This window comes from Lynx rufus, unplaced genomic scaffold (genome assembly GCF_022079265.1).
Source record: "Lynx rufus isolate CCGP_SWC_20201006 ecotype Redwood Valley unplaced genomic scaffold, mLynRuf1.p SCAF_5, whole genome shotgun sequence".
In the NCBI taxonomy this organism is placed as follows: Eukaryota; Metazoa; Chordata; class Mammalia; order Carnivora; family Felidae; genus Lynx; species Lynx rufus.
The window spans coordinates 155,388,911-155,411,767 of NW_025814867.1; the positions used below are offsets into that span (position 1 = coordinate 155,388,911).

General features: G+C 55.7%; 1 protein-coding gene across 1 annotated transcript in view; it reads left to right on the top strand.

Moving 5' to 3' along the window:
• The window catches only part of UMODL1 (uromodulin like 1), a 69,868-nt gene extending 48,306 nt beyond the window's left edge, over positions 1 to 21,562 (top strand). Inside the window, 8 exon segments of the mRNA XM_047100494.1 lie at positions 3,421 to 3,566; positions 4,323 to 4,559; positions 4,762 to 4,921; positions 7,676 to 7,760; positions 13,017 to 13,194; positions 13,345 to 13,520; positions 21,164 to 21,298; positions 21,426 to 21,562. Of these exon segments, the coding sequence (XP_046956450.1) occupies positions 3,421 to 3,566; positions 4,323 to 4,559; positions 4,762 to 4,921; positions 7,676 to 7,760; positions 13,017 to 13,194; positions 13,345 to 13,520; positions 21,164 to 21,298; positions 21,426 to 21,562 (1,254 nt within the window).
• The last annotated feature ends 1,295 nt before the right edge of the window (positions 21,563 to 22,857 follow it).

The window sequence follows — 22,857 nt, forward strand, 5'->3', positions numbered from 1 at the left end:
AGGAGAGATGGGGCACGGGTGGAGACGGCGGTGAGGTGTGGGCCTGCCCGGGGCCAGGCGCTGGGGCTGCGGGGGTCAGCGTGGACCCGTGGGGGCCGGGCAGCTGTGGGGTCAGCGGGCACGTGGATGTGTGGGAGCCCAGGCAGAGCAGCGCCCCCGCACGCTAAGCCTGCTTGTGCGTCCACCCTCCCTGGGGGTCCTCAGACCCCCTCTGGGTTGAAGGAGCAACCAGGACATTCCGGGGACCGCAGAGCCTTTGTCGGCCCCCCTCCAGCCCTCCAGCCAGCACAGCCTAAACATAACCGTGGGGCTTTACTTCTCGAGGATCCCCGACGGTCGCGTGGAGGTACCCGACACGGAGACGGGGGTAGCAGCTCCTTGGCGCCTGAGCCCCAGAGTCTGTGGGCACAGGCTGGAGGGTGGGCAAGGGCACAGCCGCCCTCAGGGTCTCGGGCCCAAGTTCGCGCACCGCAGGCTTGCAGAACAGGAGGGAACGATGCTGAAAGTAACGTGGTCAGGTCAACGCAGCCAGGCAGGCTGTTGGGGCGGAGTCTCCTGCCGATGGGCGGGGCCCCGGGGGCGGGGCTGCGCGGACTCTCCGCCTGCCCTGTTCTGAGCCGGCCAGGCACCTGCTACAGCCGGTCCACTCAGTAGGGCTCGGCCGTTCAGAGCAGAGGGGATTCATCTCTGATAATCATCCCAGCCCTGGAAGCCACAAAAGTTCTTGATGTTTCTTGACATTTGTCGACAACTAAAATTTCCTCGAGGACTTACTTATACGAGTACAATGGAGTATGTACAGTTAGCCGTCTGCCTCCTGGTTTTGGTTAAGCAGTTTAAGAATTCAAGCCTGTGTTCAAACAATTTTTTTAATGTTTATTTTGAGAGGGAGAGAGAGAGAGAGACAGAGACAGAGAGACAGACAGAGCACGAGCAAGGGAGGGACAGAGAGAGAGGGAGAAACAGAATCCCAAGCAGGCTCCAGGCTCTGAGCTGTCAGCACAGAGCCTGACCCGGGGCTTGACCTCATGGACCTTGAGATCATGAGCTGAGCCGAAGTCAAATGCTGCTTAACTGACTCAGCCACTCAGGAGCCCCTATTTATTTATTTTGAGACACAGAGAGAGTGTAGCGGAGGAACACAGAGGGAGAGAATCCCAAGCAGGCTCCACACTGTCAGTGCAGAGCCCAGTGCAGGGCTCAAACCCGGGAACTGTGAGATCATGACTTGACTGAGCCACCCAGGTGCCCCACAAAGTAATTTTCAAAGGCACCTTACGTGTGCCATTGGGAGCAGACACTCTGGACTGGGCGCCTGGAGCACAGTCCGTCAGAGACTTGATGTTGCGTCCGTTACGACACTTCACGTACTGAAAGAGTTTCTGCTTCTTAGCTGGAAAAAGCCACAGGGCCCACAGGCATCATGTAGATAAATTCTCCACAATACAGAGATAGAGATACGAGCACACCCGGAGACGGGTATTAACGAAAAGTGTTTCAATGCTTCCATTTTGGATACTTCAATGAAGAACTGAGGCAGGTTTGTTCTCAGAAGCAGAAGCAGGGGTGTGTGGGTGGCTCAGTCGGTTGAGCGACCGACTTCGGCTCAGGTCACGATCTCGCGGTCCGTGGGTTCGAGCCCCGCGTCGGGCTCTGGGCTGACCGCTCAGAGCCTGGAGCCTGCTTCCGATTCTGTGTCTCCCTCTCTCTCTGCCCCTCCCCCGTTCATGCTCTCTCTCTGTCCCAAAAATAAATAAACGTTTTAAAAAAAAGAGAGAGAGAAGCAGTAGCATCACTAGTCTCTACTAAGGAAGGTGAACTCCAAGAATCAGGGTGGTTTTCAAGAACTCTAATCTCACCATTTATATAAAAACCCAGAGAGACCAGTCATTTCCAGTAGCTTCCAACATAAGCTAACGACCCTTTGCTGCAGTCAGCTTACCGGTGTCTGCCCTGCTGTGTTTCATACGTGAAATTACACATGCTGTAGTTTCTTATAAAGCAGCAGGTAAGAAGTCGATGTAGGGGCTGGAGAAGCAAAAGAACATTCAAAACGTCTTCCCTGCGGTGACTTTCAGCCCAGGACCATCTGAAAACAGCCACTTCCCCGGTTGGCCGCTGGATTCCGTGTCTCCGTCGGATTCATGGGTGCCATTAGTGCTGCTAGGCTCTGAATTTCTATTTTCGGCCCACGCTGCCCTGGAAGCCTTACTGTGGCCCGATGCCCTGTTGTGCGGCTCAGAGGGGCTCTGCCCCGCTGCCCACGCGGAGTGGATGTGTGCTCCCGTGGACGCTCATCAGTACGTCCTCATCAGCATAAATTTAAGCCCCACCCCTTGCTCCCCCCACGTGGGTGGTCCGGCTTGTCCGTTTCACACAGATGCCCTTGTCTCTTGGCTACTTCTAAACGGCTAAGGCCGGTGACTTTAGCGGAAGCCGGACGGCACCCGCCCCTCCGCATCAACCACGAACAACCCGCAGCTGTCCTTGGCTGGCGCCGGGCCCTGTGCTGGTGACGACGTAGGAGGTGTCCGTGCGGGGCTGCCAGTCTTGGAGAGCCCACCACCGTGCCGATCAAACTCCAAGCCACGAGCCAGCAAAGCGCTGGGGACAAATGTAACTTGGGGCGTCCTGCCGAAGGAGGACTTGGTTCGGCTTCAGTACAACGATGGTGGTTTTCCCAGAAAGATCGGCCCGACTCAGATGCTCCGGCTCTGTTTTGGGCGCTGGAGAAATCCTGGAACTCTCGTGCGCCAGGGAAGGTGCATCTCCGTGCACTGGCGCGCTGCCGTCTGGAGGGTCTGTCCTGCCAAACTTCAGAAGACAAACCACTAGTCTTCATGCTTTGTCCTCGGGCTTCCCTTCCCAGGCACGAACCCCGTCAGCGTTTTCCCTGGGGGCTCGGGTGGAGAGTGTGCTCACACTCCCGGAGTCCCCGACACGATGACGTTCACTCTCTGGAGCTGGTCCTCTGGCCCCTGGGCTCCAGGTCATACCCCCACCCCCACCCCCACGTGATGGCCCCCGGAGAGGATGCTGGTGGTCTTGTGCAGACTTTAACCAATTGATTTTAGCTCCATTTCTTCAGGGAGCACATCGTGCCCTCATTTTCAGAAACGTGCTTGGGGGTTATTTGGGGGAGGAATCCGATCTATTATTTGGGGGTGTCGGCTGACCCGGCTTGTCTCTGGTTCTCTTCCAATGAGGAACGTGGGCACAGGACGCAGGCTAAACCAGGGGTCGGGACATCACACTCTCTTTGGCATTTGATGTTAGGAAGAGATTGTTGGGTTTTCTTGTTTTGGGGACAAGCGTTAGAGAGGAACCACCCCTCCCCCAACACTCCTGAGCCACCAGTCTGCAGTCGTGTTGGGGGCCTGCTGGGGTCCAGGAGCGCACTGACACCCTGTTTGTGTTCAGAACGTGACGAGTACGGTGGTGAGGACCACCCTGAGGAACGACCTGTCCCCTGAGGGCATCATCCACCATCTGAAGATCCTGAGCCCCATCCACTGTGCCTTCCAGAACGACCTCCTGACGTCGTCAGGCTACACCCCAGAATGGGGGTGAGTGGAGGGTCTCTCCCCACCCCTCTCCAGCTCACTGTCCACTCTAGCGCCTTTACTTTGGGTTTCTTTAGGATTTTTTTTAAATGTTTATTTATTTTTGAGAGACAGAGACAGAGTGTGAGCAGGGAAGGGGCAGAGAGAGAGAGGGAGACACAGCATCCAAAGCAGGCTCCAGGCTCTGAGCTGTCAGCACAGAGCCCGACACGGGGCTCGAACTCACGGACTGTGAGGTCGTGACCTGAGCCGAAGTCGGACGCCCAAACGACTGAGCCATCCAGGTGCCCCAGCTTTGGGTTCCTTTAGGATTTTAGTCACTTGGGGATCCTTTTGTGAGACTGAATATAGAAACGGACAGTGGCTAGGACTTGGTTCGTAACCCCCGGCGCCCCTAATACTTGTCCTCACTTCCAACTTAAGACCAACCAAAGAAAGCCAGATACGCACCCTCGCCAATCCCATAGGACACTCCAGTGCTGGTGAGCCCACCCACGGCTTCCCCATGACACGCCTGGGGCGCCTGGGGCCTCCCTTTCCCTCTCTGAGGATGCCCCTCCCCTGTCTGTCCTTGAGTCTCCTCCAAACTCAAGTTGGGGGGCGACACACGGCTCCAGCCAGCTCAGAGTCGGTAGCCTTGCCTGTTCTCATCTGGGCGGTCTTCCTTTATTTCCATACTTCTTTGGAGTTGCTTTTTGGGGAGCAATGGGAACGGTGGGGTCACAGGAGCGCACCTCCTGAAACCACTCACTCTTACAGGGTCTATACCATCATCGAGGACCTCCATGGTGCTGGCAGTTTTGTCACCGAGATGCGGTTGTTTATTGGGGACTCCCCTATACCTCGAAATTATAGTGTGTCTGCCAGTGATGATGTCAAGATCGAGGTGGGGCTCTATAAACAGAAGAGCAACCTCAAGGTGGTCCTGACCGAGTGCTGGGCGACACCATCCAGCAACGCCAGGGACCCGGTCATGTTTGGCTTCATCAACAACAGGCAGGTGTCGGGTGTGGGCCGCCTCCCAGACACGCACGGATATGGGGGCCGCGTCCCTGGGGGACCGGAGGGTGGCGGTCCTCGCCTCCCATGGGTGATGGCAGACACGGTGTGTGCAGTCAGAGGTACTGCTGGGAAGCTCATCTGGGACGGGGATGGGAGGCCGGCTCCTCACTAATGAGCCACGTTCCTTCCTTCCCAGCTGCCCCATCCCCAACACACACACGAACGTGATCAAGAACGGGGACTCCAGCAAGGCCCAGTTTAAGCTGAAAATCTTCTCCTTCATCAACAACTCCATCGTCTACCTGCACTGCAGGCTTCGTATTTGCATGGACTCCCCTGGAAGCACGTGCAAAATAGTAGGTGTTTTACTTCTCTAACCTTGTGCCTGACTTGTGCCCCTGATCACCCTGAGGAGGGCCACTCTGTTATCTGAAGCCCAGGCTTTGGGCGGCTCTGGGGCCCGACCTCTGGGAGCAGACTCTGCACAAGGTGTGAAATGAGGCGTGGATGGCAGGCAGCCCGTGGGCAGAGGACTCTGCAGCTAGCTGGCTAAGCTACATCCTTCCAGATGTCGTACCACATGTTGGCCATCCCATCCCATTCCCATTCCTATCCCATTTCCATTCCTATCCCATTCCATCCCATCCCATCCCCATCCCATCCCCATCCCATCCCCATCCCATCCCATCCCATCCCATCCCTATTCCATCCCATCCCATCCCATCCCATCCCATCCCATCCCATCCCATCCCATCCCTATTCCATCCCATCCCATCCCATCCCTATTCTATCCCATCCCATCCCATCCTATTCCTATTCCATCCCATTCCCATCCTATTCCTATTCCATCCCATTCCCATCCCATCCCTATTCCATCCCATCCCATCCCATCCCATCCCATCCCATCCCATCCCTATTGCATTCCATCCCATCCCATCCCATCCCATCCCATCCCATCCCATCCCATCCCATCCCCATCCCATCCCATCCCATCCCATCCCTATTCCATCCCATCCCATCCCATCCCTATTCCATCCCATCCCATCCCATCCCTATTCCATCCCATCCCATCCCTATTCCATCCCATCCCATCCCATCCCTATTCCATCCCATCCCATCCCATCCCATCCCATCCCATCCCATCCCATCCCATCCCATCCTATTCCTATTCCATCCCATCCCTATTCCATCCCATCCCATCCCATCCCATCCCTATTGCATTCCATCCCATCCCATCCCATCCCCATCCCATCCCATCCCATCCCGTCCCTATTCCATCGCATCCCATCCTATTCCTATTCCATCCCATCCCATCCCATCCCTATTCCATCCCATCCCATCCCATCCCTATTCCATCCCATCCCATCCCATCCCATCCCATCCCATCCCATCCCATCCCTATTGCATTCCATCCTATCCCATCCCATCCCATCCCATCCCATCCCATCCCATCCCATCCCTATTCCATCCCATCCCCATCCCCATCCCATCCCATCCCATCCCATCCCATCCCTATTCCATCCCATCCCATCCCATCCCTATTCCATCCCATCCCATCTCATCCCTATTCCATCCCATCCCATCCCATCCCATCCCATCCCATCCCATCCCATCCATTCCTGGCCATGATGCAGTGGTGCTTCTCCTCCAGGTGCTTTAATGCATATTCAGGTGTAAAAACTTTGCTTTAATTCAGTATTATTTTTAGTAACATTGAGGGAACACTACTGAATCCCAGCCACTGTGATATTTAATAAGAGGGTTTTTTTTTTATTTTCATGTGCACGAATTTGGGATAATGAATAATTTTACATTCCCATTTCCATAGACCTTTGAATGTGAAATATGCTTTGCAGTCCTGAGTTTTGAGAGCCTTGTTCACACCACAGACGAGGATGTGAGCTCACCGTCACATGCGGTCTGCTCCCAGGACAGTGTGGAGAACTCTGCTGGCCTTGGGTTCAGGGGCTGTGTGTTTGCCTCATCTCTGGGCAATGGGCTTGTTTCCGTGCTGCTCACAGAACCCCTACCGTCCCCATCCCTGCCCCCAGGTCACCAGCCTTCAAGGATCCACGGGACACGCATAGGAGAAGAAACCCAAGAACATCAATTTTGTTGATGTCACTTTTTCACACACAGTAAATCTTCCAGAAAAAAAGCGTTGAAAGGGACACAGACCCCTGGGTGACTGTCAGCTAGGGGCGTGCATGACCCTGCACCAGGCTCCGAGAGCCCCTCACACATACTAAGAGTATTAATAGCCACAACCACCTCTGTAAGGAGGGGCCGGTTCTCAGATTCTTGATAATATGGCTTCACGCCTTCCTTTCCCAGCTTTCCTAGGAGAGGCATTGACTGCTTTTCTGTGGCTGCAGCTGCAGCTGAGACATCAGGAGTGCATTCTCTCACAGCCTGGGGGGGGGGAGCCCAAGATCAGCCTTGGGGCAGGGCTGGCTCCCCCTCAGGCCGCGAGGGAGAGTCCTTCCAGGCTCTCCCCTTGGGGTGCAGACCCAGCTTCTCCCCGTGTGTTCGTATCTCCCCTCTGTGCATGTCTGTGTCTGTGTCCAACGTCCCCTTTTCCCAAGGACACAGTCATGTTGGACTAGGTACCCACCCTAATGACCTCACCTTCTCCTCATCTGCAAAGACCCTATTTCCAAATAAGGTCACATGCACAGGTACCGGGGACTATGGGGTCAACATCTTTTAGAGGGGCAGAATGCAGCCCATGGCAGGTGTATTCTAAGAAGGTTCCACCGTGTCCCTGAACCTTCGTGCAAGGCAGAGGCATTGAAAGGAGCAGGCGGCTGCAGCTGGCCATGGCCATGGAGAACGCCAACATGACTCAGCGCCCACAGAGGGCCTGAGGGGCCGAGGGGCCAGGGCTTGGAGGCGCAGCGAGCTGCTCTCTTGAACCTCGATTCCTCCTGTGATCCAGGCGGTCCAGGCCCCCAGGTCCCTCCCCTGTCTGAGCTCACCCACCCTCGACTTGCTGTCTCCAGCCAGATAGAATGTACGGATCAGGGTACTACCCCAACGGTCAGGACTCGTCTCCGAACTCAGTAGTTCTGCTCGACTAACTCCAAGTTTCTTTTCTTTCAAAACAACAGAATTGCAACGATGTCAAGTCCCCGAGAAGCAGCGAGGCATCCACCATACACCAGACATCCTGGGGACCCCTCGTCCGGTCTGAAGGTTAGTTGGTGACTTGGTTTAGACGGTCCTGAGTCCCATCTCACCAGCGTGGGAGCCACAACTCCGCCCCCCCGGGAGCCAGAGCACCTGGGATGTTCCGCAGCAGACTCGGGATCAGGGGACATAACAGCTGCTGGCTGCTGAGAGCGACTTCCCCGACTTCCCCGGGTTGCATCGAGTCCATCACCTACAGAGTGTGGCCGGGAGGGAGGGGCCGTTGTCATACCCACATTGCAGAAGAAAAGGCTGGGGCTTCAGGATGTCAGCACACCCTTAGATAAAGCAGTATTTCGAGCCATGTGTTTATGTTGGATAAACACACCGAATGGGTTGTTGGGCCACAGGAACTCAGGTGATGCCTAAACTGTTTATTCTGGGCTTGGTTAACTCGGAAGATGCAAAAATAAAAAAATGATATCGCTTTCTCTCTTGGTATAAAACTTCCACAAGACAATTACATTCCATGTCATTTCAAAGGCTGCCATCATTTTTCCAGGAAGACATTTTATTTCCTTTGAGATTGATTTCATTGTTTTTTCAAAAAAAAAAAATTGGTTGGGGGAAATGGCGTGCTTTGGGTATGAAGACAGAAATGGCTAGCTGTCCCCTAATATCTGTTCGCCCCTTCATCCTAATAGAAACCCACGCCCACCCCCAACCCACCCCATTTTTAGCTGGCTGCCAGGAATGAAAACCATAATTTCCAGTCGACCTGGCTGTTGAGTGTGGCCCTATGAGTAAGTTCTGGCCAATGAAATGCAAATGGAGGTCAAGTGCCAGCTCCCCAGGGGCTCAGGCCATTGTTTTCCCCTTTCTTCATCATCCCCCTTCTCAGACCCCAGGGGAGGGCCATGGGGACAGGAGCTGGAAGGAGCCCCATTTCCAAGGACACCTTAGAGCAAGGCAGCAAGGCCAGGCCAGGTCTCCGACCTCCAAGTTTTGTGCCAGAAAGACATAAACTTCCATGTTCTTTGTCACTGCTATTTGGCTTTTTCTCCCGTTTGCAGCTAAATGTAATCCTAGTCGATTTTCCTTTTTTGTTGCTTTTCTTCCCTACTTTGATGGCCCTCCTTGCCTCTCCATATTTTCCTGCACAAGAACTTCTGGGCTTTGGATGCGGGATGTGAGCCGGGGTCCGAATGTTGATCAGGGCTTAGGAAGAAAGATGAGGGAGTAAGAGAAGGGCCAGCGATTCTCAACTGTTGGTTCTCATCCAAGTATTTGTGAAATTTAAAAGACCCCAGGTTTGGGGGCACGTCCTAGGCCTACTAACTCAGAGTTTCTGGAGCTGGGCTCCGGGCTCTGGTGTCTGCACTGGTCATCAGGCAGCTGAAGGGCCCATCCTGGGACCACATTCTTCTCCTACCCTCTTCATTTCTTAACCTGCTGAGGAGAACTGGTTGACCAGGAGCCCTAATACGAAAGACAATATGTGTGAATTGCATTCTCGTTTATAGAAATGGGATTCCTGTTTATTCACAGATATTATAGATAATGTCGAAACTACTGGAGTGGAAAAAGCACTGGGCTTGGAGTTAGGAGACCTGAATTTGAATATGGACTCTCATGCTTCTAGTTGTGTGGTCTTGGGAAAATTCCTGAGTCTTCTGGACCCTATCCATCCATCCATTATTCCTCCATACGTCCACCCGCCTACCCACCCATCCACCCACCCACCATCCACCCATCCATCCACCCATCCATCCTTCCATCCAGCCAGCCATCCATCCTTCCATCCATCCATCCACCCACCCACCCACCATCCATCCATCCATCCATCCATCCACTTACCATCCATCCACCCATCATCCATCCATCCCTCCATCCATCCAACCACTTATTCATTATTCCATCTATGTGGCAGGCATATATCCCTACTATGTGTCCAGCACTCTCTTTTTTTTCTGCAACATGGGCATACTACATTGTGCCTCATTTCCCACATCTATAAAGTGGGAATAGTACTAATTTCTACTTCATATAGTGCCTTGTCCATAGAAATTACCAGATAAGTGCTAGTTGTTATCATTTGTAGCCAGTAGAGCATCAACTAACAACCATTGCAGAGAACACCAAATATAATGAGGGTATAAATTGTGAGGCTCAAAAACAAGGATCATTCCTTTGGTGCATCGTTCTTTCTCATTGTGTTATTAGCTCTTGTGTGCTCCATAATTGTGCCATATAAATGTACAGAAAAGTCATTTAGAAACATGGAATCTCCCGGTTGGTGGAAACTTTGCATTTTAATTGTGTATATGAACAGAAATACTGTTGGGGACTGCAGGGGTGGGATAGACTGGCAGACAAATCTCTTTGGGATTGCCCCCCTCCCACCCTGTGCCCACACTCTGTCCCCTGACTGTGCACCCACTCTCTGCCCCCCACCCCCCCATGTTAGTTTTCTGGGGCTGGGGCCACAGGACACTAAGTGCCACAGACTGAGCACCTCATGGTTCTGGAGACCAGAAATTCAAGATCAAGGTGTCAACAGGTCTGGGTCCCGCTAGGGCAGTGAGGGAGAATCTATCTCCGGCTCTCCCAGCTTCTGGCATTTGCTGCTGTGGCTCTCCTTGGCTGGCAGGATCTCGTTACTGGAGCTCTGCCTCTGTCCTCATGTGGGGTTCCCCTGGTGCCTCTGTGTCCTCACATGGCCGTCCTACAAGGACATGGGTCCTATTGGGTCAGAGCCTCTCCTGCTTCAGCACCGATTAGGAGTCCCTCACTGATTACATTTGCAAGGACCATCACGTTCTGTGGTAGTGGGGGTCAGGACCTCAACGTATCGTTCTGGAGGACGCACGTAGCACTGCGCATTGGTGAGATTGAGGAGGAATCCGTGGGCATCGTTCCGGAATGCATGCTGCCAAGACATCTTATGTTAGCATCGCAATATTCTAATTTCCTTCCGGGAACTCTTCCTTGGCCATTTGCTTCACGAGATCACTCATTAGTCCTCCCTCGCTAGAGTTGCTTTGTACAAAGAGGGAGAGAAAGTTGAGGTGATGTCTGTCAGATGCACAAATGTCCCGGAAGGAAGGGTCCAGAATCATCATTGAGGTTGCCCGGAAGTGAGGAGCTGGGGGTTCCCTACATGTGCTTAGAGGCTCTCCATCACTTTCCCACAGCAGGGGCTGTGTCCCCGTCACCGAAGCATTGATCACTCAGTGTCTTTGCAAAACAACTGTTTGTGTGGGTTACCCCAAGTGACCATGGCAACCGTCCTGCCCGCGGTGCAGGCTTCTCAAGCAATCCTGGTGAAGGGCCAGTGCTTTATTAAGAGATTGACAGGTGGTCCGACCGTGGGCCCCGCATGCAACTCCCGCCACGTGACCGGTCTCTCCTGGGCAGGTAGACACCCCCTCCCATGGGGAGGGTCATGTCTTGCTCTCCATTTTGTGTCGACTGGTAACCACTGCGGGGCCACAGTAACCGGTGGACCGTGCTGGCCTGTGGACCCCACCTAGAGCAGCTCTGGGCCGGTGGGTCAGGTGGGAGCGTTCGGCTGCAGGTGACGGAAACCCGGGGAAACAGGCAGCGAGCAGACAGGTTCATTTGTCTCCGGAGGCTGCATCCGGGCTCCGCCCTGGGCTCCACTGTGAGCGGGGTCTACCTCTCTCCTGCTGCAACATCCTCAGTGTGGTCCCCCTGCTCGGGCTAGCACCGCGGCCCCGCACGGAGGACGGGAGGAGGCCAGGCGCCCGCCATAGCACCGCAGAGGCCGGGTCTAGGGGCCAGCCCTGCAGCTGTCGGGGAACTGGCCGTCCGGTGTCTGGGCGCCTTGGGAGGTTATGCCGCTCCAGCACGCGTCCCCAAGAGCCTCATCCAGGACACCCTTCCCTCTGGAGGATATGACTGCCTCTGTCCCAGGCAGCCAGGAGGCGTCCCCAATGCCACTGTCGGACCACTTTGCATACCTGTGCTATGCCCTGGAGACCCAGAGTGACATCTACCTCGGCAACCACGCAGGAGACAGGCTCTCGGGTGTCCCTTGTCACCCAGGTGGACACCCCCAATGCAGAGGGACTGGACGGAGGTGAACGTGGTGTAGGGGTGGTTTTGGCTCCCGCCGCAGGTGCCCTGTCGTGGGTCCCACTCACTCTCACTGCGCTCCACGCACCCCGACTTCCTCACGGGGGCGAGCAGTTCTCTCCCCTGGGGGTGGGGACGGCTGGTGGCCCCGCACCGATTAGGAGTCCCTCCCTGTCCCCTTCCTTCCGAGCCGGGCACCAGTCTGCTTTCTGCCTCTGGTTTTGCCCCTCCTGGATAGTTCTATAGACAGGGTCATACTGTGTGCCGTCCCTTGTGACTCTCCCCTTTTGCTAGGCATGATGTTTTGAGGTTCCTTCATGTTGAAGCACCCACTGGGACTTTGCTCCTTTCTATGGCCAGACAATATTCCGTTGTGTGGATGGACCACATTTGTTTATCCAGTCATCCTTTTTTTTTTTTTAATGTTTATTTATTTTTGAGAGAGAGAGAGAGACAGAGTGTGAGTGGGGGAGGGGCAGAGAGAGAGGGAGACACAGAATCGGAAGCAGGCTCCAGGCTCCAAGCTGTCAGCCCAGAGCCCGACGCGGGGCTCGAACCCACGAACCGTGAGATCATGACCTGAGCCGAAGTCCCACGCTTAACCGACTGAGCCGCCCAGGCGCCCCTATCCATTCATCCTTTGATGAACGCTTGGCTTGTTTCCGCCCTTGGGCTGTTGTGAATAATGCTGCTATGAACATGGGTGCCTGAGTATACTCGAGTCCCCATTTCCAACTTTTTTGGGTCCGTGCTTTCCTGTGTTTTTACCGGCCGTCGGGGTCCAGGGAAGGCCCGCGCTCCTCTCCAGCGCCCAGCCGGGTCTCCACGCGCAGCCGAGCTCTCAACCTCCCCGCACCGTAGGCCCTGTCGCTCCCCGGGGGGCTAGGAGTTATCCAGAACGCCGGGCGGGCTGAGCTGTCCTGGCTGATGCCCGCTCTCTCAGGCTTGGGACACCTGCTTTGTCCCCTTCGGAAACCCACACGTACACGGGCCCGTGCGGAGCCTCACGGCACGGTGCTCCGGGTCAGTCAGATCCCGATAATAAGGTCACCGAGCGGCGGACTCCGTGGCGAGCTCGCTCCATCGCCAATCCGTCCTAAGCCCTCCGGTCCACCCTGACCATGAGGTTGCAGGGCTGGGGCCGCGGGTGACGCACGGCCCACGGAGACGCGTCCCTCCCGGTCTGGGCACACCTCACAGCTGTATCCGTCTCGTTCCCTGCAGGTGAGCGCCCAGGCGCGGAGCCGGGCCTGGGAGCCGGTTACCTGGTCCTCATCGTGGTGGCCGTCTTCGCCGTGGTGGCCGGGGCGGCTGCCCTTGTCCTCGTGCACTACCAGAGAATGACTGGCAAATACAGCTTCAGAGCCGGGCCGGACGACTTCGGCTACCAGGTGTTCTCTGGGTAGGCGGTCCCGGCGGGCCCGCAGGTGAGTGAAGAACCACGTGCCTCCGATGCGCACGTCCTACCCTCGCCACTGGCGGAGACGACACGGCGTGTGCTGGGGGCTTTGGAGAACGGCGGGTGGCCGGTGGCACGTTCCGTGCCCCTTAGCGGAAAGCCCCCGAAGCTGCAGGAGGGGAAGTGGGCCATCGGTTGTCCAGGTCAGGTTCTGTCCATTTGCACAAGGGCAGGCCTCGCGGAGCCCCCGGGGGGTGCGGCGAGACGAGAGCCGGCCCCGGTGCCCCTCCGAGGCCAGCCCTGTGCCCCCCGCTCCCGGGCGGCCCCAGGTGAGGCCCCGAGCCCCTGGTGCCTTGGTTTCTTCATTTTTCCTCCTTTGTAGCAGGGCCGGGTGACGGCGGTACCATGCGCACAGAGGGCAGGAACCAGGTGAGGACAGGCAGACCCCTGGCGGCCTCCGGCACCTTGAGTGCTGAGTGAATCCGCGACTCCTCTCTGTCCCGTGTCCCCACAGCCTTGCCCTTGCCACGAACTGTGCCTCGTGTCCCGGATGATGTGATGGGCACACGCCTCTGCCTTGCCGTGTCCTCTCCGTGATTTTAAGTACCTGCACCCCGAGCGTGAAGTGGCTCTTTTGAGCCATGACGGTCACGGGTGCCTGGACCTCCTTCTGGGCCCAAATACAGCTCATCACAGACGGGTGACGCTCGTTCCGGAGGAGCGCCGTTTTCTTAGCGCCCGCCTGTAGGGGGGATCGCCCAGGCCTGTGATTTCTGTAAAGGCTTTGAGATTTAGAGAGAAAAAATCACAGCCCACGTTTGGCAGCTGTCGTTTGCTGCCTCCAAACACTGTTGGACTCCATGTGGTTACAGACGGGACGGTGGCCTGGGATCGCCTCTGGGCCCTGGGGCTGCCCCAAGGCATCTTGGGTACCACCCTTCACCGGCACCCCTTAGCCACACCCCCTACCTGTACTCCTCCCTTGCTCCCCTCCCCTGCTCCCCTCCCCTACGCCCTTCCCCTGCATCCTTCCCTTATGCCCCTCCCCTGCACCCTTCCCCTGCACCCCTCCCCTACACCCCTCCCCTGCACCCCTCCCCTGCACCCTTCCCCTACGCCCCTCCCCTGCGCCCAGTCCCCTGCGTGTCTCTGGCCCCTCTGGCCTGCCAGGGAGCTCCCTCCCCTGACAGGAGTTAAGGACTCGGGAGGTGGCCCCGAACAAGGATTTCAGGTTATCACTTCACCTCTCCCAGCAGGGGACATTCACTTCTGTCTCGCTCTCTCCCTCACAAACCCCATCACGTGAGAAGAGCCCACTCCGTAGGAATTGCCAGTGGGAAAATGGCAGATTCCCCGGTGGGACTGACTTGCTCAGGGCCACACTGAGTCCCCGGTGCTGGGGGACGTCCCACAGGGAATCTCAGCTCCCCCTGACCCCCGGCCTCAGTCCTGCCTCGTCACTGGCCTCCCTGCCGGGCACAGCGTGTGATGCCTGGCTTAGGACGGCCGCACCAACCACGTCCTCATCGTCCCCCCGCTGGCTGGCCAGAAGGACGCTTTTCTGCCCTTTCAATGCTCGGGGCCCTGATCCTTCCGACAGCAGACAGCTTCCCCCCAGACTCAGTGGGGTTTTCTGTCCGCACACTCCCCAGACTTGAGCTGTGTTCTCCCCACGCCCTTAGCAACCCCATAGCTCATCAGGGTTTCTTTCTCTCCCCTCTCAAGCAGGCTCTTGGGGAAGGACCCTGTTTCTTACCGATATTAGCAAATACCCAGGAGTGCTGAGCGTGTGGGTGCGTGAGAACCCTTCCTACACACTGTAAACAAGTTAACTCCCTCAGGTTCCCAACAACCGCGTGAGGTTGTGTTATTACTACTTTTACAGCTGGGGACCTGGGGCAGGCAGGTGAAGGAATGTCCTGGGAACGTAACTAGGAAGGGACAGAGCTGGGGTTCGGGTCTGGGGTCCATTCTTTTAGCCACGGAGCTCCAGTAACTTAGACTGGCGTGCACGTGACTGGCAGGTGTTTAGAATGAGGCCCCTTGGCTTTTCCTTTCGTTGGAGACCCGGAGACGTTGTATTTTAGCAATTATCTGAGAAATGCACAATTCCCTCCGTGGGGCTCCATGGTGCCCAGCAGTGGAGGGAGCAGTGTTGTGGTCCGAAGGAAGAACCCTCCTGGGGCCCTGAAGCCCCTGGGGACGCAGGTGCTGCCCCCACTGGTCAGGGCTCTCTGCCACCCCGAGGGCCCCAGCATGTGGGTGACTGGCAGTGGTTCAGGTTCAACGACACTCGATTATAACTAAGACTCCTTAGCACGGCGCCTTCTAGTCTCTCTCTGGTTTGGGGCCCACGCAGTTTGAGTCATGGAGACCCTTCTGCTTACTGACCCATTGCGTCCTGTCCCCCATCAGGGGACACTGTCGTGTGGACATGCCCCTGTCTCCTCAGTCTCTTCCCCAGCCAAGGCCGCCTTCCCCACACTCAGCTCTTTATTCTCTTGAGATAAGACTTTGAACCAACCCAGCAAAGTGTGGTTGATAGGAGCTATCCTTGAAATGAGGAAATCGGGCCCAGAGAGCTCAAGCGAACCCTCTGAGTCACACAGCGGAGGCCAGATTAGCACACGTCCCCCACGGGGCGACGTCGCTTTCCGCGTGACTTCGTCTTCGTTAGAGGAGCTCCAGGAGCTGGTTTTGCAGGGATCACGCCTCTGCTTTGCCGCGGCCCCTTTGCTCCAGGACCTGATAGCATATGTGCACATTATCTAAGTTCTAGGAACCACTGCAGTTCAGATGGGCAGAGTAAGACCGGGGCCAGCACACGAGGCCAGTCACCTCCCTGGATAGAGTTCCAAGGGAATTTCAGTGAATCTTACTGAATACTTACCACGTGAATCCCAACAAGGATGCCAACGTTTGTCCTGCTCAATTTCTGAGGACATCTGGTGTGTGGGGGCAAGGTGACTCTGGATGTCCTCCCCACCTAAAATGAAAAAACACCGGAGGGAAGATTGGCCTCTCACCCTTTCTTGTTCTCCCGTGGCTTCTGTTTCCCAAGTGAAGGACATCTCTAACTGGGTCTCGAGTTCCTGCAAAAATGTGCTCTGTGAAAAACATCAAACAAACCGTCCCCACCAGGCTGGCACTCGGCGCGGCCCTCGGCACCGGGAGCCCCGCGTCTCAGTGTGTCCTCCGCAGACAGGACAATGGCACAAAGGCCCCGAGGGTGTGGTCGTCCGGCTCAGGTGTCCGGGCCAGGCGCACCTATGTGCTGACATCCACCGGAGCCCCATTCACCGGAGACCAGTCCAGCCGCCATGGTCCCCATTCCTCTGTGCCTTCTGGGAGCCACTGCCCTTTTATTCGGGCACAATCTCTCACCATCCAGTGAGCGTAGAAGTCCTGTCCTCGGGGTGATGGTCACCCTACACTACCCAGGCTCAGGGGGGTATTCCTGCATGAACCTCTCCTTTCCGGCGTGCGCACTGACCCTGGTCACCTCCTTCTCCGTGCAGGTGGCTGTGAATCAACCTCGGTTCTTAATCCATGAAGCATCGACGGAAACCTGCTCTGTCCCACATCCAGAGCTTGGATGAGTCCCGGGGGTGGTGAAAACACAGCCTCTGACTGACCCAGGAGACCCATCGTCTGTGTAGGTCCCAGATAAGCAATGCCCACCAGGCGGATGTAAGAGCTTTTGGAGTAGGAGGTGGGGTGAGGGGTATGCCCCAGGCATGGGGATCTTCAAACAAGCTTGGATCCGGCCTTGCCACCACCCAGATCACCTCCACCGCCCCAGAGCCCCCAGACTCTTTACCCTCCTAACTGGCTCAAGTGGTCCTTTCTGGTTTTGCTCACCACTGACATCTGTCACCTGCCACCCATCCCCCCATCCACTCAGCCACGTAGCTACCCATCCATTCAGCCAGCCAGTCATCCAACGCTCTGTCATATATATATTTCACATTTTCAAAGATATTTGAGGGTGCACTTGGGAGTTCTTTTAACAATAGGTCAGTCATAAATGCACTGCTAATGTTATTTTTAGTGGACATATATGCTCTTTAACGTCTGCCTTTCCAGGACATTGTTTTTATTTACACAACAGAGACTCAAAAGACACTCCACTAATATGAAAATCTTTATAAGTAGAAATAACATTATATACATACACATACTCACTATTTTATATTTTTTCCAAGTATTTTCACAGCCATTTAAAAATATAATTTTACCCCAGGAGAGGTACTATTTATCCATTGCACAATGGGAAAGCAGAGAAGAAATGGGTGAGTCATTTTCATATGGCCACAAAATGAATTAATAAGGAACTGGGTGTAGAATCTAAATTTTTACCTTAGAATGTTCTCCATTACACCATACTGACGGATTGTGCTTTTTTACTTTATGTGAAACAAATTGGATTGTATTCGATAGCTAACACCTGAAAGCATCGCGTTTTTCCTCGATGAACTTAGAATTACAAGGTGGTCATGGTCTTTAATTCATGAGATTACTTTTGTTGAATGTAACTAATTGGAGATTAATTTTGCTGAGTGTAACTAACAGCGATTCGTATCTGGAGAATGCGAGTGTTTTGATTTAGTGGATATTCTCAAGAGTCGGTAAAGCATTACAACATGTGGCTAAACTGATTTTGCGCAAGTAGAATAAATCGCATGTGACATTGAACTGTGACCGTGCCGTTTGCTCTGTTCGGTTCAGTCGCCTCCCGGGCTTACCCGGAATCACTGAGTCCACGGTGCTGTGCTGGGCACTCTGGGGACACCGGGAACGTGTCTGCGCCCATTTGTTGTGATATTGACCCGGTACCTGTCACTCGCCTGCCTTGAAAAGAGGCAATAAACGTTTCAGTCAACCCAGGTTTCAAGACCCGTGACTGGGTGGCTCACAAGCCTCCCACATGACCATGTTCACTTTACAGACAAGGAAATGGAGACATCACGTGACCCTCCCGCAGTCAGCTAGGAAGCGGGGTCCTGGCGTTAGACCCAAGCCTGTCTGGTTGAAAGGTCGCCGCTCCTGCTCTGCTCCTGCCGCGGGCTGCGGTGGGACCTGAGCGTGACCGCGAACGTTCTCCCCTTGTCCATCTGATTGTTGCAACAAGCCTACGAGTTACGAGTCCCCGGTCCCGTTTTACGGACAAGCAAACTGAGGCTAAAATTTTAAACCACCGCTCCAAGCAGCTCACAGTGGAAACCCAGATCTTCTCCCTCCTAGTTCAGGCTCTTTCTGCTGCCCCGGAGAAGACTTAGTTGGTTCACTGGTGAGGCATGGGAGCCTTCGAGGACCTGAACACTGAGTCCCTCTGAGCCGTGGAGAGAGCACCCAGGAGCTCGGCAAGGTGGGGGGCTTCGATCGGCTCAGGCTCTGGGTCCCTAGCAGTTCTCACATCGAGACACCACCTGCAGCCCCGCGTCCTCCCCAGCCCGGGATCCAGGCTGTGATGCCCTCTCTGCGCTCAAGGGTCAGGCGAGGTGAGAACCACCTGTATTTCCTGTGCACCCTCTACCCGACCTGCAATGCCTCATACCGGCCACTAGATGGGGCTGCAGACCAAGGCGGGAGGTCCCTTTGTGTCTCCTGCAACCAGAGCCCTCGTTCTCTTCTGTTCTTGCTGGATTTGAGCCTTTTGCCTGCAAACAAAGGGGAATCTGAAATCGTTCTGCAGGGCTTTGGGGTCCTAGGACACGATTCTGCTGGGGTGGGACCGGGGAGTCCCGGAAACAGCTGGGGAAACGGCGCCGGTCTTTCAGGATGGACACGGCCGCCTGGAGAACGGTCATTTCCATGCGCTGGCCCTGCGCCTGTGTGGCCCCGGCCCGAGGGGACCCTGCTTTCCACCAGGACCGGCTGAGGGAGGGGACGCCTCCTCTCCTCTCTCTCTGTGTGTCTGGGAGGGAAAAGACAGCCACACCAGGAAACAGTCTGTGCAATGGAGCCCCCAGGGAATGAGCCAGTGGACCAGGCTTCCCTGGAGACTCCCGGGTGGGGACCAGTGGGGACCACGGTGGCCGCTTCCCGCAGGTTCCCGGGACTCCAGCAAAGCCGGAGAAATGGCCGAGTGGGGGAGGAAAGCCTTTGTGCCACAGAGTAGAAGTGCTTCCGGCCTGAACGTAGCCTGGACATCTTTCCAAGTCTAAGTGCTGGGGAGGTTATGGTCAAGGCAGGGCTGGGGGCCTGTGGAGCGTGGAGGAGAACCGGGGTACCCCAGGCTGGCCCCACAACTCAGGATGCCGGGTGTCTGCTGGGTGGGGAAGGGTCATTCCCAACTCCAGGGGCTGCAGATTCTTACTCTGTGAGACCCCGGACACCAGAGTGATTCTGATGGAAAGAAATAGATTAGGGACTTAGCGGGGAGCTCTTCAATGCAAGGACTACCTAGAGTTTGCACCCCACAAGGTAGCGCGTAATCGTGGGAGTCAGGGTGCTGTTGAGGTTACCGGCGCTGGCTCTCCCGCATGGGGCATGCCATCTAGCGTTGGTCGGGGAGCTTTGGGTTCCGAGTAGGGAAACATCAACTCCAACAGGCTTCCACGATAAAGACGATTCCTGGCCTCTTGCAAATGGCAAGTCCAAGGCAGGGTGGGCTTCAGGTGAGGCTTGCTCCCGCAGCTCTCAAGGACCCAGGTTTGGTTCATCTTTTTTGCGTTCCTTCCGTGGTTTCAGCTTCAGCCAACAGGTCCCTCTTAGTCCCCCGGTAGCTGCAAGGGGTGATCAGGATCAGGCGCTCCTTCATTCACGTATGGCCAAAGGATGACAGTGTCTCCCCTAACTATTGACGAAAGGAGCTGGGATTACGTCCGGGTTGAAACATCCTGGGTCCTGTCCCCACCCTGAGCCAGTCACTCTGGCTAGGAGGGTGTCCCATTCTGCCTGCTGAGACCCGGGCACAGGCCACTTCCATCAAGGGGGTGGCCTCCTGCTGGTCAGTTTCAGCCAGCCAGAGACTCCCAGTGCACACGGGAGAGACACGGGGTCCACGTCGTGATTCTTACCACCAGGGCCTGGCCCCCGGGGCATCAGTCACATGGCGTGACACACACATGGACACACGCTACCTTGGGAGGCCCGTGTCAGCACCCTGAAACCGTAGGAAGAGAACAGAGACCCTGAGACATTAGGGACCTGCCCCCGTTCGAGCAGTCGGTGCAGGAGCTGGGCCAGATTTCCCAGAGTGTGGACTGCAGAGCATGAGTCCCACGGGTGTCACCGGGTGCTCCGAAGTTGGGAGGGGGGGCTTATGTTGCAGCACATGTGAGAACGCCTGGCTACGACTCCAGTGGTTTGTGACAGGGCCTCTTAGCTTCCTCGAGTACGTGGTGGCCCTGCAGGCATCCCAGGCCTGGCCACGCCGTGCCCTTGACCTTCACACTCCTTCTCGGACCCCCCAGGGGAGCAGCGGAGAATATTAAAGACACGACACGGGGTGGGGGAGCACCGTGCCTGGCCCCCGAGGTGGGCTTGGGTAAACACTAGCCCCATGCCCGCCCTTGCTCCAGAACTTTCCTCCTTAAGGTGGACCTGGGCTCACCACCTGCCATGACCAAAGGGGCTGGGACCGTGGGGCAGAACCTTGAAACAACAATGCCCTCAGTCTCCCTTCAAGGGCTGTGTCAGAGGCCCCGAGACTTTGCCTTCCCGGGACCCCTCGTCACCTGGCTGCAGAGGAGGGCGGCCACGGAGCCCTGGTGGCTGGGGGGAGGGGGCACCTCAGCGCTCACACGGTGCTCGAAGCTGTGTCGCCGTCGTGGCCTGTGTGGCCTCCGACCCCCGTGGGCTGCCCGGCCCGCCCTCCGTCTGGGGAAGATCGGCTCACCCGACGCCCATGAGCACGGGGGTCTTAGAGCCATCAGCTCTTTGCTCGAGGCAGTCCTCCCTCACACTCCTCCCCCACTTGACCAAGGAGGGCCACGCCGATGTCCTCTGGTGGGTCCCCTACCTGCAGCCCGAGCTTCAGCTAACATAATCCAGCTCTCGGGGGCCACAGAGAGCTCCCCACCTCCCACCTCACCCCCAGATGGAGACGATGCCATGGGCTGCAGAGACCTCTCCTCCGGAAGCCTCCCTTACCTGCAGCCAGGTGGGCTCCCCGGGGGGAGGGGCAGGAACAACGTGGGGGTCGGCGGGAGGAGGTGCCTCGGGATCAAGTGTGCTGTCCCCGGGCGTGCCCGCCGTCCCGCTGTGGCTTCCTGGCCCTCGGCTCCCAGGACTTCCCGGCTGCGCCCACCGGGTGCTGACCAGGGCCCATCAGGGGGCTACTCTGCACAGGGAAAGGGGGGTCGGGGAGACGGAGACCCAGTCTGGCATGCCCCTCCCCATCCCGGCCCTGCTGGGGGAAGGCTGACAGGCAGATCCCTCTCTCCCATAAAGGGCAGGCGTCATCTTAATCCTGTTCCAATGGAGCCAGGGGTCAGGGACATTTTGGGGGGAAGGAGGATGTGCCAGGGGTCCCCCAAGGCCATCTTCATGTTCGGTGACCTTTCCAAGGACTCACAGGACACCCGGGCTTCGTTTGTTGTAACACAAGGGTGCAGATGACAGTCGGCAAAGGAGGAGACGCCCAGGGAGGAGGCCCAGAGAGACCGGAGCAGGAGGATCACCCGAAACCCAGAGCTGGCCTCCGGGGATGGGTGGGGGGCTTGGCCCAGGGCCGCCTGCCCCGGAGCGGGGAAGCTTCCCTCGGTCGTTTTGGCCGCCTCGTATTTTACTCATCCCTCAAGTGTTTATAAATCCTCTCTTTAGAGTAGAAGAAGTTGCCATCAGCTCAGCAAAATAAACATGTTGGTAACCATGGTGATTTGGGTATTTCCGTACTAGGCAGAAAAGACCTCGGTTTAATACGTTTATCCAAGAGTTTGGTTCAAGGCAGAATTGATGCGACTGAAAACCTTTAGCCTCTGGGGACCAGTATTTCTTTTCTCTTTCTCTCTTCTTCCTTCCTTTCTTCCTTCCTTCCTATTTTCCTTCCTTCCTTTTTTCTTTCTTTCTTTTTCTTTTTCTTCCTTTCTTTCTTTTCTTCCCTTTTTCTTTCTTTCTCTTTCTTCCTTCCTTCCTTCCTTCCTTTCTTCCTTTCTTCCTTTCTTCCTTTTTCTTCTTTCTTCCTCTTTCTTTCTTTCTTTCTTCCTTCCCTTTTTCTTTCTTTCTTTCTCTCTTCCCTTTTTCTTTCTTCCTTCCTTCCTTTCTTTCTTCCTTTTTCTTTCTTCCTCTTTCTTTCTTCTTTCTTTCTTCTTTCTTTCTTTCTTTCTTTCTTTCTTTCTTTCTTTCTTTCTTTCTTCTCCAGTTAGCTATCATACAGTGTAGTCTTGGCTTCAGGAGTAGAACCCAGTGATCCATCACGTACATAGAACACCCAGTGCCCATCCCAACAGGTGTCCTCCTAATGCCCATCCCCCATTTAGCCCATCCCCCACCCACCTTCCCTCCAGCAGCCCTCAGTTTATTCTCTGTATTTAAGAGTGTCTTACAGTTTGCCTCCCTCTCTGTTTTTATCTTATTTTTCCTTCCCTTCCCCTATGGTCATATGTTAAGTTTCTCAAACCCCACCTATGAGTGAAATCATATATTTGTCTTTCTCTGACTCATTTCGCGTAGCATAATACACTCTAGTTCCATCCACGTTGTTGCAAATGGCAAGTTTCA